The sequence below is a fragment of the Channa argus genome, chromosome 9, assembly GCF_033026475.1.
Source record: "Channa argus isolate prfri chromosome 9, Channa argus male v1.0, whole genome shotgun sequence".
Lineage (NCBI taxonomy): Eukaryota > Metazoa > Chordata > Actinopteri > Anabantiformes > Channidae > Channa > Channa argus.
This window is the reverse complement of record NC_090205.1, coordinates 12,233,130-12,248,972: the sequence shown is the minus strand read 5'-3', so window position 1 is coordinate 12,248,972 and position 15,843 is coordinate 12,233,130. Positions and strand designations below refer to the sequence as shown.

The following is a 15,843-nucleotide window of genomic DNA, read 5'->3' as shown; positions in this document are numbered from 1 at the left end:
TGCAGTCGACCACATGCTCATTTGTAACTTATAGTGTCTGTGAGGCACAGCAGTTTAAAGGTGTTACATTGTGCGACATGCACACAATAAAGGAGGTGTAATGTTTATCACATTTGCTAAATACTACAAGGTAGATTTCTAAGAGAAAGACAAAGTAAAATACTGACCTGATGGTGGTTTCTAGAGGTAAAATTGGGAGATCACCAACATTACATTCTTCCAGAGGAGCGCACGGATAGAACCAAGTGTGATGAAAATTCATCAAATTGCCAAAACATCATGTATTTTACTGTAAAGTCAACCTCATAGCTTGAGGACAAGTCAGAAGATCATCAAAGTCGTTATTGGTTATTCTTAAAAATAATAAGAATCAGTGTTAAAGATGCCAGGAATAACTGACTAGCCAACATAAATAAGAGTCTGGCAGCGCAACAAGTGGGTTTCCAATAAATAATCTAAATCTGGAAGCAAGACAAGCTTCATTCTAATGTTAAATAACTCAATTGTTCACAAAAATTACCCAAGTGTTCAGGTGCATCCTTTGCCTCTTCTCTCTCTTTACTGGTCCTCAGATGTTCTCACATGCCTCTTGCACTCACACACCGACACTAAAGATCCTGAGTGACATATTTATTCATCGTCTTCTAAATTTAGACGTACAGATGCACAGTTTTTCAGAGTTTTCTGATGAATGAAGAGTACATAGAGAAGTAAGACATAAATATTAGATAAGTGAAAACTTTAACAGTTCACACAGTAAAAAGACCTTTTGTACAAAATAGTAAAACATATCCTGCTTTGAAAATAATAAAACAAGATAGACAAGACATAGAATCAATATGATTGTAAATCTGCTTATTTCAGATCAGCACCATGAGACACACACACACTAACACAAACAAACACACACACACACTAACACAAACACACACACACACACACACCTTTTATATACTACAGGAATGAGTGAGTTCAGGTAGGAATGTGTGACATGTGAACAGAAGATCTGAATAGGTCCTGTCTACTGAGACAGGGGAGAAAAAGGATCAAAGATGGCTGACAGTCTGTCGGCTGTGGTGTTTTACGACTGACAGGTCTGACCCGCCTCTTGCTGCAGCAACATCTCATCCTTGCGGAGGGGTAAAGTATCGATGGTGGTGAATAATTCAGCCGCTGTGACTGGGAACGGGTAGCGCTGCTTATCAATTCCTTGCTTGTCTACCAGCACCATTTGGAAAGATCTTTGTGAGATGCGGAGCAGTAACCTAGAAAACACACATCAGCTCAGTGAGCAGCTGTGGAATGTAAGAAACACACATTGTGAGAAATGTGTGTGTATGTGTGTACCTGAGCTGCAGGGCCAGTCCTGGGGGGAGGAGCCTGTGGCGGATCCTTCCAATCTGTGCTGGGTAAGTCCCAACCAGCTCAATTACTGTCAGGTGTCTCAGGTCCAGTCCACACTGGGCTTGCTGTTTCCATAAGTGAGACAGTGAGAGGACTAATCCACTCATTTGACACTCATTTGAAAAACATGTTTTGCTTATTGTTACTTGGATGTGGCCACAGTGGCCTTTACTGTGCAGAATGATACTTTATAGGTTGAGTTTGATGCAATTATAAAATGACTCAAAACACTGACTTTGTTTTTCTCAAAAACCTGTTAGAAAGTATTAGGGGAAAAGTATTAAAAAGTATTATTAACTTTCTGTTGCCTGCTGCAGGCAGTGATCCTTTTGTGCACAACCATGGGAGCTGTAAAACGTTTATAAACTGACAGTGGATTGTGCTGAAAGAGGCTGTTCTTCAACATTTCAATCAGCACCAGCACATCAGACTAATTGGAAAACATTTTCTCCTACAGTTGCCCCAAATCAAATCAAATCGAATTGAATTCAACCCTGCATAAATCCTGGACAGCAGATGTCTGCTGAAGAGAGAATGTTTGTCTGTGCTGTCTTACTTAAATCTCAGTTAAAGATGCGACCATTCGAGCAAGTTTTTTTTTTTTTTAACATCAGAAGTAGTTTACACCTCGAGGGCTCATATTCTGTATTATATACTGAATTGTTACTGTAGAGTTTTGTTCCTGACACATGGAGGCCGGGCTTTAAAAACCCTGTCAAGCTCCACCTTCGCTCTCTCTCTGCTTCCAGACAGAGTAGCCACGTTACCAGCCACCTCATCTTCTTTGTTTGGCTTCATCTACATCTCATTTGGAATCAATCTTGTTTAAACTGCATACTCTAAACTCTTCTATGTTGCTCCCTTGAACTGGGGTTGTTACACCTGTGTCCAACAATTAAAACTATGAATCTATTTTCTGAATACATAGGTGTACTCCTAAGATTTTTTTAACATTTAATTAAGTTTTTTATTTGTGTTTTTAATTGTATTCAAATGTCTGAAATGTGTAACAGAAAATTGTTGTGTAGTCCATCAAAGATCTGTTTGTGAGAGGTGAGAGGTTAGGGCCATTGGTCTCCTCTTATTTCATGTAATCTCTCAACTGTCAGAATCCTAAAAATATCCACTGTACAACAGTGGTTCCGAGTCTTGGTCTGACATACCCTAAGCTCTATCAGACTAGCTCAAGCCCCTTTCATCATATGTCTAATTATTAAAATTGTTAAAAATAAATTCAAATGTATATTGTTGTATTCTTCATACAAGTTTTAAGTGTCCTCAACCAGAGAAGAGCAAACCAGAGAATACTTTTCTTTTTTCTTTTTTAAATGGAGCATGATGACAGAGGAGAAGAAGCACTAACTCCTGATAACCAAACTTCAAGGACATACCTCAGGTTGTTTACAAACTGTCTTTTAACATCGCTTTGTCTTTTGGTTTATAACCCAGTGAATGAGAAAAGTCAGATGTTTCCTTTGACTTGATGGTTTCAGATAAGGTATGAAAACATCCAGCCCCAGAATAGCCCTATCAGAGCCAGTGTCACTATCATTTATTCATCACTTTGGCATTTTCTGTTGATGGGGATCACCCTCCCTACTGTGCATTTGTCTCACTTAGGCAGCTAAGCGAGAAAGAAGCCCAAACATACCATGGTCCTCCTTGTTATCATCATGAAAGAGGACAGACATCACTGCAGTATCGACTTCTAATGCTTCACTCCCCATTCAACTCATGTTCTCTCAGCTATTCGTGCCTCACCTGTAAGTTAGTCATCTGGAAGCGATAGTTATGATTGGCAGCCGTTGGGGCAGAGATAATGAGGAGCCGTCGCTTCTCATAGAACTGGTCCAGCAGTGCAGCAGCCGTTCGCACTCCCACGTTGATGTTCATGGCTGTTATGACATGATATGAATGTAAAATTAAGTCACACGACAAAAGCTTACACAAAGTACAAGAGCAGAATATTTGATACACCACAATATTGCAATGGGATGCTGCATAAATTTGATTATTTTGACTGTTCATTAATCAAATAATGCACTATTGATAGTGTGTTCAATAGTGAACATGCACCACTGATTGTTAATTGCTGATGATCTGTTTCAGAAGAGCTGCAACACAGACTATCATCCTTTACTTTAATGTTATACAGATATAGATATTTAATAGAGGAGTATCCAGTATTGATTTTCTAATCGATCAGTAGAAGACGGGGCTATTTCCTCCTCTCCTAAGCTTCTAATATGTTACCAGTTTAGCACATATTAGGATTCTGTTTTGTTTCTTGCTGCTATAGAACAAGAAAGCACAAACAACTCAAATGTCACACTGTTTCCATATTTGACTGACACAACGTAGCCCAGTCAGAGACACAAATCCATCCAATTGGCATAAAACTTGCTCAAGCTTTTATTTTCAGTGTTCTGTCTACAATGATCGGCCTACAATGATGCTCTTCTCATCCTCTTTATAAGTCAGATTAAATTGCACCTTATTTCTAGTCCCTTTGTTTTATTCCTGCAGCTGCTTCATTAAGTTAATTTAACCTACAGAATAAAGATTGATGTGCTTATATAATCGTGTGTGTGTGTGTGTGTATATACACACGTGCACAGGTTGTGTCTGTGCCAGACCAGGTGAGTCCATGCTGGCACACTCTGGCAGCGCTGCCCTGCAGCTCATACCCGCCGGTGCAGGTAAATTGACAAGCGGCACCGTAGTTGTCATTGTCACTGTCACACTTCATGTAACCGTTGTCTGGGGCAAACAGTGGACTGCAGCGACGGACTAAACACACAATGTGAGGAAACATGAGAGGTGGCAAGATTGTGCGAAAAGAAAGGAGACAGGCAGACCGGCACTAACAAACAATATCTATGAAATACTATATATTCGGGTTGAGAATTTATTTTCTCAACATACAATTACATAAAAAATAATTTTTAATCCGTTTATTATCATGAGCAGTGAGGTATTTATAAAGAAATAAAACGTTTAGAAATATTTTAATTAATTAATTATTTAATTAATTTAGATGTTTAGGTTATTCCTGAGGACAACAAATTGTATCTAGTGGTGACCTGCACATTAAATGATTGACCTGCAAAAAGTAATAACTAAACACTGATATAACACAGAATGTCTCAGATCTCAACAAGCCTTTATCATGACTCACCACAGTAGGAAAAACATATTAGTAATGACATTAACAATGATTGTAAAATTCACGTATAGATCAATTAAAATGTGACAATGAGCCAGCATAAACATTAACACCAGGACCCTGAAAGTGAAAATAAAGTGGAATTCATTCATCGTTTATTTTTGGTATATTATGAGTCTTTCTAACCCATTACATTTTTCCCTAACACAAGGCTTATAGATTGGGAAATATCTATAATGGCAAATTGATTTATTCCTGGAGAAGACCTTCATTAAAGTGGAGTATGTCATCCTTTTGTTTTATATGTTTAACAATTTTAAACTTTAAAAGTTTACTTGGAATAAATAAAAACTTGGAATGGAAACTGTCTTTCAACTACAACAATCAAGCTCCCACACTTCCGTGTCATCATTTATGCTGAGTCAGACAGCTAAATCAAATTCGTCATAATTTTCTTTCAAAGGCTCCTAAAGCTGCAGTGGTTGTCCTTATCAACTTGTATTATCAGGAAAAACCACAGGATCAAACTGTAAAGTATTTGCTTCAGGTGGTCTTTCATCCCTGATGAGTAAACGCCCCTAAAAGATGATGAAGACCAGACATAAAGAGCAAAAAGTTGGTACCAATGAAAACTATTGAATTTAACTGAGAGTATAACATTAACATCTGGAAAGGTCTCTGGTGAGGTCCCATTAATTCTCATAGCAGGAAACTTGTTAGAAATCACTTCTTAAATGCATTACAGACCCTGCTCCACATACAGTAGATTATCAAAAAGCCTCCATCTTTTACTCCGTTGTTAGAAGCTTACCTCGCACCCTGACAGTGAAGCGACAGGATCCTTTGTTCCCTGCTCGGTCAAACACAGTGTAGGATATCTTGTGAAGCCCCTCTGGGAAGTCTGATTTTGAAGGTTTTCCTTTCAGGATAACACTGCAAAAGACAGGCTCAGTTTTAATCTTTCACTGTGATCTCTCTGTTCAGAGCTGAATAACCAACGAGACCAAACCAGCCGAAATGCACTGAAGCGAAATGAAAGGAAAGCTTCAAAGAACAGCTGAAGAGAGACTGACTCTGTGAGGATGCCATCTGCAGAGTCAACACCCTCCGGCGTGTCCCAGGTCACCCTTGCTGTGAGTTTTCCTGGTTCTGCCCACTTATCCTTCACATTAGGACACTTGATTTTGGGGGGATCAATATCTACCAAGTGAGAGAAATAACATTCAAGTTAAGCAAGAGAAAAGTCTCTGAGTTACATCACATGATACATATGTGAATGTACATACATCACCTTCAAAGTTTGTAAATACAGTATAAATCAGGAAACTGTATTTAAAGTACACATATTTGATCAATGCAGAAAATTTTGCCGATGACTTTTATACTATAATACATTATGATAAAAATGGTGTAAAATAATATCTTACTAGCATGTAGCATCACTTTACTGCCCACTACACAAAAGCAGCCAATGAAACATGACTTATTAAAGAAATGTGCTGCTCATGTCCCCATTAACTATCCCAAACATTATTGACAGATAATGGATAAAGTCACAGCAGAGCAGCACACAATACATTTGATTTTATTTAGACTTAATGAGCATCAATCATGATATTACAAATTGTAATATTAATCCGTTTTACACAATTGCCAGTTTGTTAACCTAAAGTGGCTTGTTTTCTATTTCTGCACATGGTAAATACATTCAACGTGAGAGTGTAGAAGATTTGAGATGCTTTCAGACTTCAGACAGAGTAAATGCATAAGCAGTAATTGATTACCACTTTTAAGTAATGTTTCAGACCCTAAAGAGATAGTACTGTTTTATAAGTTCCCAACACAAAAGTAAAGTGAAACATTACTCTTGGGAAACATTTGGTTAAGTCTCAAAAGTGTCCTTACAGGCAGACATGGGAGACAGTCATTTCACAAAAAAGCATTGGTACGAACATGTGTTGCAGTGAGATGTGAAGTCATTTTCAGGTTCAGACTCACAAACATATATCATTTTGTGGTTTCACAAACCACAGTCTGTATTTTTGTGTATGTGTAAATGTACATGTCTTGAGGCTTGTTTCTTTCCAAGCAATAATCATAGAATCTTGTTTTACTGTTGAGCAATACTCGCTTATATACAGCAGTCTGCAGTTGACATTTTGCCTTAAGCAAATAATCAAATCTGTGTGTTACTAAGGTTTTTATAATGCACCTCAGTGTTCTGCAGGCCCCTGTTCTCTCTTGGGGACAACATTATGCAATAGAGTCTTACCAACACAGGTGGGGACTTCAGCGCTCCACACCTTGTTGTGCTGGCAGGTTGCCGTCTTCTGGCCTTTCAGACTGAATCCTGGGGAGCAGAAGAACTCGCAGCGGGAGTTAAAGTAGGAGCCATCTGTACACTTGTAGCCCCCGTTAACAGGCATGTTGGGCTTGGGACAGCGGATCTCTGTGAGAGAAATTGTTAAGAGTTGCTAGATTACATGCTTTGAGTTAAGTTAAACTGTATTTAATCAGTGATTTCAGGCTGACAATAACTTTAAATTCAATTTCAAATATCAAAAAAGGGGCCATTTAGAGCAACTCTAAATACTTTTGCTTTCCAATATCCTACAAACTAGCTCCATTAACTGTAGCATTAGTAGTAATAGTAATGCCGTCATTTTTCATTACTATCTTGAGTCACAGTGGAGTAATTTAGTGTCCCATGCTTTAAATACCGTGTCCAAAGAGGCTTTCATATGCTGCCAAAAACACACTTTTGGAAGCAGTAATGGACACATGTAATTGTTTACAAATTTGGTGTATAAACAAATTTAACAAATGTAAAAACATGAAACAACAGCACCTACAGGCATTTTTTTCTCATTAAATATAGCTGGAAAAAGTCCATAATAAAAAGACTAACTTGATTTAACAGTGCCTTGTGGATTAAAGCAGAAAAACAGATGTGTCCCTGCTATTTCCAAGATCAAAATTTGACTTTGAAATTAAAAATTATTTCGGGAATCTAGTTTGAGCAAACCAAGTGTAATGGTGCGTAGGCATACAGGTCTATAAGTACACATGAAAACTGACAGATATCATTTCCTTTGTGTGTGTGTGTGCATGTATTGGATGTTAGTTGTCACCTCTGCAGGCGTAGTTAGAGGACCAGTGTTTGCTGGCCATGCACACCACCTCTGAGCTCTCGGTCTCGTACCCCTGCTTACAGCGGATTTTACAGCGTGTCCCCATGACGTTCCTGTAGTGTTCTCCTCTGGGAGTGCGACAGCTCACCTCACCATGTTTCACCTTAACAGGTGCGCACCACGGCGTCCCTAAAAAGGCAGAATGACGACTTCACTGACCTTTTCTTCCCTGCATTGAAGCAATTATGCTTTTAATAGCATGACTTTAAGCATAAAATGGGAGACACAGTGAACATCAGCCAGTTACTTCAGCACTATTTGTTCCTTATACTGTAAAGTGTGAAAATGTGAAAATCCACCCATCGTCTGAGTTCAGACAGATACAGTGGATTTCTCATTACCTGATCTGTGACTTCCTATAATCCAACAGTGTCTCATGAGGAAAAGGAGATGGTTTCACTTAAGGAGAAGACAGATAATTAAATAAAAAAAAAACAGAGCACCTAAGAATGTGTGGTAGAGCAAGAAAATCTCCTCACAGATAAGCGTGACTTAAGATGCACACTACTGACTTAGGCTGTCACTGTGTGTATTATCTCTGCGTCTGTTTTTATGTTGGTTCAATGATCAGATTTAGTCTCTTTGAAACACAAATCCAATTTAAAAGCAGTAATTCATGTACATGCACATATCGAGAGATTAACAGTGGTGCTAACTCTTCAGTGGCCATTAACGGGTGCCATCAAAACATGATGGAAATATTCAAGCAGTATAATTGACAGTGGTTACAGTCTCAGTGTTTCACACTGATCTACTTTTTTTTTATCTACTGCTATTTTTACTATTTACAGTGTTCTATTTCTATCTCCTGTGGAGAAGAAGCTGTTTCCATTATTCTGTGTTGTCTTTAGCTTTTATCAATACACCAACTTTTTTAACAACAAAAGATTGTAAAACCTTTTCTTATATATTTGAAATTTCTTAATCTGGGGTTTCACTTCATGTTATTTTTATGTGCACGTTAAAGCTGTGCATAAAACAAATGTCTGAAAACACACTTAGTCTCTAAGTCTATATAAAAAGAATGAATGGGGAGCATCCTCCAGACTATTTCTTGCCTGGTAACCAACAGAGGCTGCAAGAATTTACAGGTCCTGGCCAAAAAAATAGTCCAGCATGTAGTTTTTCTTAAAATGTCAAACTACTCCTTTAAGAACCATTACATTTGCTTTCAGCTTGGCTCTTCCCAAATAACTCTGCCCATATCTGCAACTTTTACGCAAGAACTCCTTGTTTGATGCCAAGTTTGAGGGGCCACAAGGTTCATATTACAATACATGGAAATAAAAATCTGCAGTTTATTTCCTGCTGGCTCAGCCATGTGGAGCAACACACACGCTTAGAGAGGAGAACACACACCAGCTTAATTTCCAGTTGGAATAAAATAACTATTCATTAGTAAGTGTGTGTTTGTGTGTGCTTGTGCATGTGTGTGCACGTGTGTGTGTGTGTGTGTACACTGGCAAAGTCCTCAAAGCCACTGAGTTAGAAAAAATAATTACTACATTTGAGCTTTTACACAAGAGCAGAGTTTGGTTTGGCCTGAACAATAGTCATAGTCATCTGACCCCAAATTTAAAGCTGGAGGCAGCTTTGACTTCACTGTGTCAGCAAACTAAAGAAATGCATTTTTTTCATCTTGTGTTCCTGTGTATTATTACTCAGAAGATTACATAATACCCCTCTCTTTCTCTTCCTGTAAAACATTCAATTATTTGCTTCATGACATCAAATAAAATATGGCGGGTAGGTCATAGTAGTTAGCAGATGTAGCCAGTAGTATAGCATTATCAGAGGACAGATGTGTGTGTTTGTATCATTTGGAGTTTTTTTTATCTCAATATAAACACTCCCTAAATTGAATGTGAGTCACTTTTCAGATACACGTGCATGTGTGTTTGGGTGGAGTCAAACAAAGCATGTCACCTTTATATCTACGAGAATACCAGTCCTCATCATCTCCATAGGTGTACTGTCCTGACCCTGAGGATGAAAGAAAAGACTGAAAAGGATCTAATAGCAAAAAAAAAGAATTGCATTTAAGATGTTAGGCAATGTTTGACAGCACTGTCCTGGGTTGACTTATGGACCTGTTTTCACTGCAAAACAGGATCAAGCACAGGCTTAAAAACATTGCTTAACTTTTCATCTAAAGCAGACTCAGTGGGGGGAGATTAAGATCTTTTGGACAGGGCACATGCAGAAAATAAACATCAAAAGATCTTCTTTTTCACACTTCTTGCTTTGGAACAGTCTTTTCCAAAGCAGCTCCCAGATCATACTTACCAATACACAGCAATGCATTGTGAGTCATTTCTAACAGTGAACACATAGAGTGAAAATATTTTGACCATATAACACATCAAATAAATAAATAACAAATTAGCATTCAAGAACAGCTGATGTTTCTCAGTGGTGGTTGCAGAGCTCCTGGAGGACACGGTTGAGTGACACTGATAAAAAATAAATAAAAAAACATGAGTTGAATTGTAATTAGCAAGGAGGATTTTCTGAGTAGCAGGTCAGGAAGCAATAAAAATGGGTGATGAACGGGTCAGAATAAGGGGGTGGGGTGTTATGAACCCTGCTGTGAATGTGCACTCTGTTCAGGATCCACAGGGGACAAGTGTTCAGCTTCATGTATCAGCCACATGTTGGTCAATGAACCTGATACTATCCCAGTCTCTAATCATCATCATGGCTTTTCTGTCAGTTTAATCAAAGTTGTCTGGACCAAAATGCCACAAGTCATCTCACACACACTCACACACACACACACACACACTGATCACACAGCATGGATTGTTCAGAGCACACCCACATACAGAGTGAGTCAGATTTAGCTGTCTAATGGGAAAACTTTAATGTCTGCCTCTTAATGGGGGGAAAGAGGGAGGCAGAGAAAGGTATGGAAAACTAATTATAGATGAGTGTGTATCTGTCTCCCTGCCTGAAAAAAAAGAGTTTTGTAACAGCGTGTAGTGATTCAAACCAAAAAGGATACAACGATTTTCAGTCTGGCATAGGGAGACTACTAGTTTCTGATTTTCAAACTACTTACTTGTTATGTCTTCTCTAGAAACAAATTACTTCATGGAAATTTGTTTTAAAGATGTAATCCTTAAGATTTTTAAGTTTTGATATAATTAATTTTTTCCTGCAATAGCAATTCAATAGCAATGTAATCTTAGACAAAGGCAAATACTGATTAATCTGGCAATTATTCTTTAAAATTTTGTTTGGATTTTGTATATGTTTGTGTTAGTTTTGCTTGATAATAACTGAATATATATCAAAATGATATCAAGGGTTTCTCCTGTTAAAGGGAGTTTTTCCTCTCCACTGTTGCCTAGGGCTGCTCAAGGGGGAATTGTTGGGTTTTCTTTATGCATCTTCATAGTCTTGACTTTATTCTGTAAAGTGCCTTGAGATGACTTTGTTGTGAATTGGAGCTATATGAATAAAGTTGAAAAATAAAGTTGAATATTTTGAATATTTAGATGCAGATGATATTAAATATTTTTTTAAAAACTCAACAATTTCCTTTGAAAATCATCTGTTCCTGGGATTTTTAGGCAATACTAATATACAAAAATGTGAAACAATAAGACTCAAAAACTAGAAATTAAGACAAAATTCAAAGAAAGACTTTAGTCACTGTTTACTGTGGATGCTCTTGGATTGGTTTCTTTTGGCCTCTGGATCCCAAATGTTTGTTATTCTGAACTTGTTCCCTGTCTAACCAGAAAAACAGAGGACAAACGAGGACACTCTGCAGTTTGAACTCTAAAAACCTCTAAATATTAGGCAGAAAAAAGTGCTCACATAAATAAAGCTAACTTATTTGGCTGTGTGTAAAGACATCTTTGAGTAAATGTTTTATGATAGGAGTCTGCAGGACTAGAAAAGAGACATTTATAAGTGCGTGTTTACTGCGCTTCATCAACCAAATGTTTCTGTTTTAGTGTACGCTCGGAATGTGAAGTTAATCTGAAATCCAGTAGTTTTCTTGTTACTTCCCAATGATTACTTAATGTCTTAATGTGCATGTCTAAACATTTGGAAATGGCAATGGTTTGACTGGATCGACAGACCTGAATCTGTTTGCACTGAAGATAGATTAAATTAGCTTGACTTTATTTGCCTTTGTGGATTAAAGCTTTTCAGATTGAAACAAGTCCAAACCAATCTGAGAACCATCTTTTCTAATAAATCTGTGAACATGATAATGTATGATCAGCAGCCAGCATCAACTTCCTGTTCAACTCTCCTACTTTAAAGGCGTTCTTACAGAGAAAGATCTTATAAATGTTAATAATATTGTAGGCAGCAGAGCAACTTGTCTCCCCAAGAAACCTTTTGGAGTCAATAAGCTTTAAATCACAGAGTAAGTTATTCCAATTACTTTTTCTCTACAGGCCTGTAATTCAAACTGCCATTATATAGAAACTCATTCTCTGTAAATGCTGAAGTACAGCTACAGCTTAAGTGCAGAAAATAAAATAAGAATCATTATCCCTCAATTCAATAGACCATAGTTAAAATTATACAATTTGTTTGTGGCACTAATGACTTCTGTTCCAGTTACACTGTCTGCTGCTCTTTTCGTAATCACATCAACAGCGAAACAAACTTCGCCTGTTGAAAACAACATTTTCTTAACTTAAAACCCCTAACAGCTTATTTTTGTATGTCTATGTGAAACCTGGTTGTCCTGTTTCCTGACGAAACATGCTGTAGAGGCTGACAGCCAGCAACTCAGCTCATTTACACAGCTCATTAGCTCATTACTTTTCATTCATGCATTCTTCCAATAACAGTGAGGTTTGCCCCTTTATGGTTATCAAGGAGTTAACAACTCAAAGTGCCGTTTTTTTCTTTTCTTTTCAGGAAGACAGAAAACTGTAGTGTAACTGTTTTGCAGTGATGGGGCTGCTCTCTGGCATTTCCCCACACTTACTCCCTGTGTGTGCAGGATCTTTCTGCCCCTGACCCACATCAGCAGGAGAATCATCATGGAAAACATGACCAGGCCTTTATGAAAACTGGCTGCAGATCAACCTAACTGTAAGAAGTAATGTAGAACTCAGCCTACTCCTCAAACAAAAATGTAAAATATTTCAAATGTAAATACAAGGCTAAAAAGTGCAAAAGATGAAAAAAAAAACAACAACCATACTATATCTGAAGCATTTCACTCTATTGCATTGCCACCAAATTTTAGGGATACACACACACACACAACTGTTAAATGGGACAGTGGAACCCTTCTACAAAACACAAACACACCCATGTAAAATAAACTTACACACAAGTAAGTACTGACTGTCACTTTGTCAGTATAAATCTGCCCGGCAGCGTACGGTCATGTTTAAGCCTGTATGATCATACTGCAGTGGTGAGCCACCTGCAAACCATCTACAGGCACTAAGCCAGTGCACGCAGCTGCAGCTGCAGACACACGCACACGCACACACACACACACACACACACACACACACACACACACACACACACACACCTCCATCCAATCATGAAGTTGTGAAGTCATTTCATCTCCTGTCTGCAGTCGACTGGCTCCATCTCTCTGAATACCACACAGACTTTCTACTGGATAATAACTTAATATTATTTTGATTATTTATTAACCTGTTAGCTGTTTTCTGTTAAAGGTACAAAAACGTTTAAACATTTTCTTAGAGTATTATGTGACATCAATAAATATCTTCTGTTATCTACACTACTCACAAAAATGTAGGGGTCCTAATCCTAATTGTTCCATCTTCAGAGAGACTATAGCAGGCAGACTGTGATTTCATATAGCCAGGACAGAAAATGAAGCAGTGAAGACTGTAAATATTTGAAGACAGAACCACAGTGACAAGATCTGAAAGACTCTTGTCCTAGTAGTAATCAAAGTACCGGTCAAAGTTTAAACTACTTCTTAGTAAAACCTGTGAAGATTTTTGGGAAAAAAAATCATCTGTAAGGCTTTCGTTATTGCCACAGCCCGAGCTCTGTGCAGAAAAGCGTCCCCAGATGCACACTGCACTCCCCCCGCTGAACACCCCCCTCCACGTAAACACAAACGCGATTAACCAGGAACCAGCAGTGGGGACAGAAAGCGGGACACACAAAGCGTTCAAGTAAAGCAAAAGTCTTCCCATCACGATCCTTTAAAATCTTAGTTCATCTAGTCATAACACACACTTTTGCAGCAGTCCCTTTACCGATCAGCTGTTCGATTAATGAGTCGGTGGTGTCGCTGCTGGTTTAATGACGTCTAAAGAAGACCCGAGGGCCTTTGTCGGTCCTTACCTTCGTACCCGGAGCAGAAGCAGAAAAGGACAAACAGGAGCACCAGCGGCCACATGTCCATATTGAGACGCGGGACTGGTGCTCTTCAACGTGTGAAGGAGAGCTTGCAGGAAAACTTCCAGCGCATTCCTGCTTTCCAAAGGCCCGCCTCTTGCTCCAGAGACAAGGGAGTATTCTAATAAAGTCAGGCCGGCCACCGGCGTGAGGCGAGGCAGATGGGGCTGAGTGTGCCAACCCCTGTGGGTAGACTGTGACATGTCCCCCTGTATCAATGAACTGACTAAAATCATTACATTTGTCACGAAAGAAGATGACTTCATGAAAGCTTAACTAAGATCTGTATTTAAGTTTGGTTTTTGGAAAGTGCTCACCTTGCAAAATATTAGTATCGTAGATTAGACTACGGACCAGTATATAAACAGGCCCGGATTGATCATTTAGGAGGCTCAAGGGCAAACCACCCACTTCACAAGAAAGTTGGCTCCTCAGAGATAATTTTATTTAGCAGAAATTAGACTCCTAAACTTATCTCAGTGTGATTTGAGAGACTAGTTAAGACAGCATCGGAAATCATTGCTGATTCTCTCCCATCACCCTGTAATTTAAAGTAAAGAGATGACTCTCACCAAGCAGCTTTCTGTGAGGAAATGCCTCTAGGAAGATGCATCTAAATGTTCAGATAGCTCAGTTTTATGAAGCTCATACCTTGAGGCTATTTGACTTTTGAAGGGTGAACAACTTGGAATTTAAGGCAAAATTTTGTGTTATTTGGTTATATGGTTTGTATATATTTAATATGTTTAGTTTATTTACCCTTTGATCTGAGTGCAGTTGTGTCAGTCCTGTTGCACACTAAGGCAAATTACTAACCGAGCTTTTGTGGTGCCAATAGTTATCTTACATATCTCGTCCCACCACACTGAACACATTTTTATACAGAGAATAAAAAACAATCTTTTTACTATCTACCTTATCATCATTTCCTCATCTTTTGCTGCAACATTCAATAAAAAAGAAAATATAATGGAGCCTGCAACAAACAGTGAGTTCTGCAAAGAAAAGGATAAAAGTATCAGCATGTAGATGAGTGTAGAGAAGTCAACGCTGCCTTTTTAAGACTAATAATTTCCTTTCCTTCTTCTTTACACATACATAGAGTCATCGCCTGCAAATAAAATGCAACTGTAGCACAGTGATGGTGCACAGTAAAAAGATTTATCAATTTTTTTTATCTTAATCTTTCAAATTATGATAAAATTACTTCTTAATTAACTTAGAAATGAAGTTGTTTTCAAGCCACACGTTTCCATATTGTAATTAATGCTTTTATTCATTTATTTAGACTCCTATATGAGAGGGAGAAATGTTATGGGAGATAGTGACTCTCTGCAAAGTCAATCAATGGATTGGATTAATATTTCTACAGCAGCCTTCCGAGGCTTATTATTCCTGGCTCATATAAGATGCATGCATACGCAAACACAGCTGGAAAAGCAAATAAATGCAGAGATATTGAAAGACTAATGCATGTTTAATTTTCCAAAACCATGAGATTGGGCTACAGACCCTGCACAGACTGTGTGGGGGGTGAGCCACTCATGAAGGTTTCTATGTGCTCCTTGTCTTGACAGGAAACAGGAACAGGAAGTGACTGTGAGAAAATCTCCTGAGTTGTAATTACACGTGGGTTCAGCCAACTGTTACGCCTGCCTGAGCTGAAATGTTCCTATCAAGTCAGGTGAAGAAAGAGTTGCCTGGGGACAT

At 38.4% G+C, this 15,843-nt stretch overlaps 2 protein-coding genes across 4 annotated transcripts in view; both read right to left on the bottom strand.

The window, feature by feature from the left end:
• Nucleotides 1-615: 615 nt before the first annotated feature.
• Nucleotides 616-14,238, bottom strand: srpx (sushi-repeat containing protein X-linked). Of its 3 annotated transcripts, XM_067516572.1 has the most exons (11): nt 14,080-14,238; nt 9,688-9,744; nt 8,103-8,117; nt 7,702-7,890; nt 6,843-7,019; nt 5,644-5,770; nt 5,382-5,503; nt 4,015-4,194; nt 3,166-3,299; nt 1,348-1,469; nt 616-1,265 (listed from the first exon to the last, which is right to left on the bottom strand). In XM_067516572.1, the coding sequence occupies exons 1-11, from the start codon at nt 14,138-14,140 to the stop codon at nt 1,082-1,084; spliced, it is 1,368 nt and encodes a 455-aa protein (XP_067372673.1). In that variant the 5' UTR covers nt 14,141-14,238; the 3' UTR covers nt 616-1,081. The 3 variants fall into 3 exon arrangements, with proteins under 3 accessions (XP_067372673.1, XP_067372674.1, XP_067372675.1); XM_067516573.1 differs by lacking the exon at nt 8,103-8,117; XM_067516574.1 differs by lacking the exons at nt 8,103-8,117; nt 9,688-9,744 and having other exon boundaries at nt 14,080-14,231.
• The window catches only part of rpl24 (ribosomal protein L24), a 77,688-nt gene continuing 62,460 nt past the window's right edge, over nt 616-15,843 (bottom strand). The window contains exon 6 of the mRNA XM_067516579.1: nt 616-1,078. Within this exon, the coding sequence (XP_067372680.1) occupies nt 1,022-1,078 (57 nt within the window). The 3' untranslated portion in view covers nt 616-1,021. The remainder of the gene's footprint in view (nt 1,079-15,843) is intronic.

Coding starts and splice junctions, on each gene's coding strand:
- srpx (XM_067516572.1), bottom strand. CDS start 14,140: ATGGACATGTGGCCGCTGGTGCTCCTGTTTGTCCTTTTCTGCTTCTGC. Junction 5,504..5,643: donor GCAGATGGCATCCTCACAGA/GTCAGTCTCTCT, acceptor TGTCTTTTGCAG/TGTTATCCTGAAAGGAAAAC. Junction 1,470..3,165: donor TCCAGATGACTAACTTACAG/GTGAGGCACGAA, acceptor TTATGGAAACAG/CAAGCCCAGTGTGGACTGGA.